We start from the raw sequence: 2,955 nt of genomic DNA, 5'->3' as shown, positions 1-2,955 counted from the left end.
GTACATCAAGCCCAGAAGACTCCACAACTGCTTGCAAGGACGGATTACCACACGGGCCTACCGGGCCCAGGCCCAAGGGCTCCAAGAGGAAAGGGGGGCCCTGAAACCCAAGCCTCTCATCTTTCTATTCTCATCTTGCGTTAAAATCATACTTTCACCAATTGCATTTTCACATTTTATCAGGGACGACCCCCCCTAAACCCCAAGAACCCCAAGAGGGGGGGGGTTTGTTGTCTGGCCCAGGCGCCCATAGAATCATAATCCGTCCTTGACTGCTTGCTCAAGAACTTCATCATGTGGTAGGGCAGAATCCTTACGCAGCTCTCCATGATGAGGTCATGTCCAGTTCAGTCTTTTTAGAAAGTGCGCTCAACTCCCAGCTGTTTCTTACAAGGTCTTCGGGTGCGAGCAAACAGCAAAGTTCATGTTTAGTGAAAAAGTCACTCTCTTGTGTGTAATTCTTGCAGTTTTAATCTACTGGGTTAGCATGACAGACGCTGAAGAAGGCTTAGGCCGAAACGTCTGTTTGTCATGCTAACCCACTAGATTAAAACTGCAAGAATTACACCCGAGAGTGTGGCTTTTTTACTCGTCATGTCCAGTTCAGGCACTGACACGGATGAAAGGCAACAGCCGAAACGTGTGTCCTTTTCTGCCAGCTAAACACCTGAAAATCAACGCCACCAAAAGAAGAAAACGAGGAGTGTGATCCATCTCTCCTTTCACAGGTCAGTCAGAAGAGAACGAAGAAATCCTTCTGTTGTGTTTGTTGCAACGGTGTGACCATTACCACGGCTGTAGGTGTGCATTGACTCCCACACTTACAGGTCTGGCTTTTTTGTTGTAGTCCTCAAAGCAGGGCAAACTGTCCTTCACTTTTAATACCTACATGTCCTTATAGTATATGTGGCCCTAAATGAAAACATACTGTACAATCCTTTGCCATTTGTGGAGGCTCGTCCATATCAGAATATCGAGGGATGCAGTCTTATTGTCTGTATCCATGTTGGCGATTTGTCCAACTCCAGGTAAAAAGGGAAATCCTCAATCAGAAATCCTCAATCAGGGTAAGGGGGGTTAAATGGGTACATAGTAGTTAGCAAAATAATGCTTTAATGCTTTCCATGAAGAAGATTTTAAAAGAATCAAGCAGTATTCATGTAGCATTCATATAGTCTCTGGATCGCTTCTGTGTTTGTGTGTGTGTGTGTGTGTGTGTGTGTGTGTGTGTGTGTGTGTGTGTGTGTGTGTGTGTGTGTGTGTGTGTGTGTGTGTGTGTGTGTGTGTGTGTGTTTGTGTGTGTGTGTGTGTGTGTGTACCCTTATGCGTGTGTGCGTGGTACGGCATGGTACCACCAGTCTTTAAGTTAAAATGAGCATTCCATTGCAGCTGTTTTGAGTAAAGCAGTATGCATCACATCATGCAAGCGTGCCCAACAAGCTTGAGGAAGAGGCAGTATATATATATTTGTGTGCGTGTGCGTGCGTGTGTGTTCATGTGTGTGCACGTGTGTGTAGGTACACGTATAATCATCGGCCTAACGGTCCCATCTGCTTGTCTTTCTGTCTGCCGTCCATGGTTCTTGGTGATGTTGGTAATGTGGTATGGTGATGTTGTAAATGTCGGAGATCCATTGTGCGTTCACCGGTGTCACCGGTCGCCAAGAAGAGCGGTAGACAGACAGAGCACAAAGAGGGACACACTCAGGGATATGGACGATGCTCTTCCACAGTCCTTAGCATTCTCCTACAACAGAGAGAGGGGGGGAGAGAAGACAATCAGACAGACAGCCAAACCGACAGACAGACAGAGGATAAGTCATCTGCTTTTGCAAACTTAAATTGGAGACTTAATGGTTTAATCCAGGGGTCCCCAAACTAAGGCCCGGGGGGCGGATACGGCCCGCCACGCCCCTTTGACCGGCTCTCCACCTCTCTGCACCTCACCATTTGAACTGGCCCAAAGAAGCAATCTTCACAGAAAAAAAAGATAAAATAATTTTTTTAAATATTTTAGTTTGTTTATCAACAGGCCTTCCTACAGTTTAATTTTCAGTGTGAACCACCAGAAGTTTCTTGTCTTGATAGTTTCTCATCTCACTGTAAACAGGCCTACCATTTCTATTGTATCACTCATAAACTGTCAATCACCGTATATGTCCAACCTTTCCTTGCTATTTTTACATAGTTATTATAAGTTAAAAGGAATAACTGTGGTATTTCAAATTGAAAAACATGTGAAGTACTCACTTCTTTTGCAAATCACGTGTAATGATTAACTATAGAAATTATGGCTATAACAGGCAGTGGCCTAGTATACAGCCCACATGATTGATCCCGACCCCTGATCACAGTCAGGAACGATAATGTGGCCCCCAGAGGAAAAAGTTTGGGAACCCCTGGTTTAATCTTAAACCATTAGATTGTTTCCTACAGCAATTATATGAAGCGCATGGTAGATAGAGGCAGGGCCGCTGGCATCTTTGACTGGGCCCGGGACCAAATCACCTGAAAGGGCCCCCCTCTCAATACATACAATGTAAAGAGGTCCCTATCATGGGCTCCCTCTTTCCCTGGGCCCGGGACCCCCCCCCCCCCCCCCCTGTCAGCTTCCCTGGATAGAGGTTCATTAGTAATTAAACTCTATTGGCAACTGCTTCTCCTGATGGGTTCATATTGACACGTTACTGGATTACTGGGTGTACCATGTCAATTGATAAGTTGCTGATTGAGAAGTTGCCAGTAGTGATTATTGATTGTGTCTGTCTCTGTAAATTGCTAGACTTCGATATGTAACAGACTGTGTTCTCGTGTCACGTTATTTAGTAGTTTGTTGCAATATATTGCTTATGATGTGTGTGTGTGTGTGTGTGTGTGTGTGTGTGTGTGTGTGTGTGTGTGTGTGTGTGTGTGTGTGTGTGTGTGTGTGTGTGTGCGTGAGTGTGTGTGTAGCTGA

The 2,955-nt window shown here is 45.3% G+C and overlaps 1 protein-coding gene across 1 annotated transcript in view; it reads right to left on the bottom strand.

Annotated features, from left to right (window-relative positions):
* Window positions 1-1,278: 1,278 nt before the first annotated feature.
* The window catches only part of cacna2d4a (calcium channel, voltage-dependent, alpha 2/delta subunit 4a), a 179,393-nt gene continuing 177,716 nt past the window's right edge, over window positions 1,279-2,955 (bottom strand). The window contains exon 39 of the mRNA XM_063216987.1: window positions 1,279-1,746. Coding sequence (XP_063073057.1) covers window positions 1,651-1,746 — 96 coding nt within the window. The 3' untranslated portion in view covers window positions 1,279-1,650. The remainder of the gene's footprint in view (window positions 1,747-2,955) is intronic.

This window comes from Engraulis encrasicolus, chromosome 15 (assembly GCF_034702125.1).
Source record: "Engraulis encrasicolus isolate BLACKSEA-1 chromosome 15, IST_EnEncr_1.0, whole genome shotgun sequence".
NCBI classification, from domain to species: domain Eukaryota; kingdom Metazoa; phylum Chordata; class Actinopteri; order Clupeiformes; family Engraulidae; genus Engraulis; species Engraulis encrasicolus.
The sequence above is the reverse complement of the archived record's forward strand: the minus strand, read 5'-3'. Positions and strand labels throughout refer to the sequence as shown.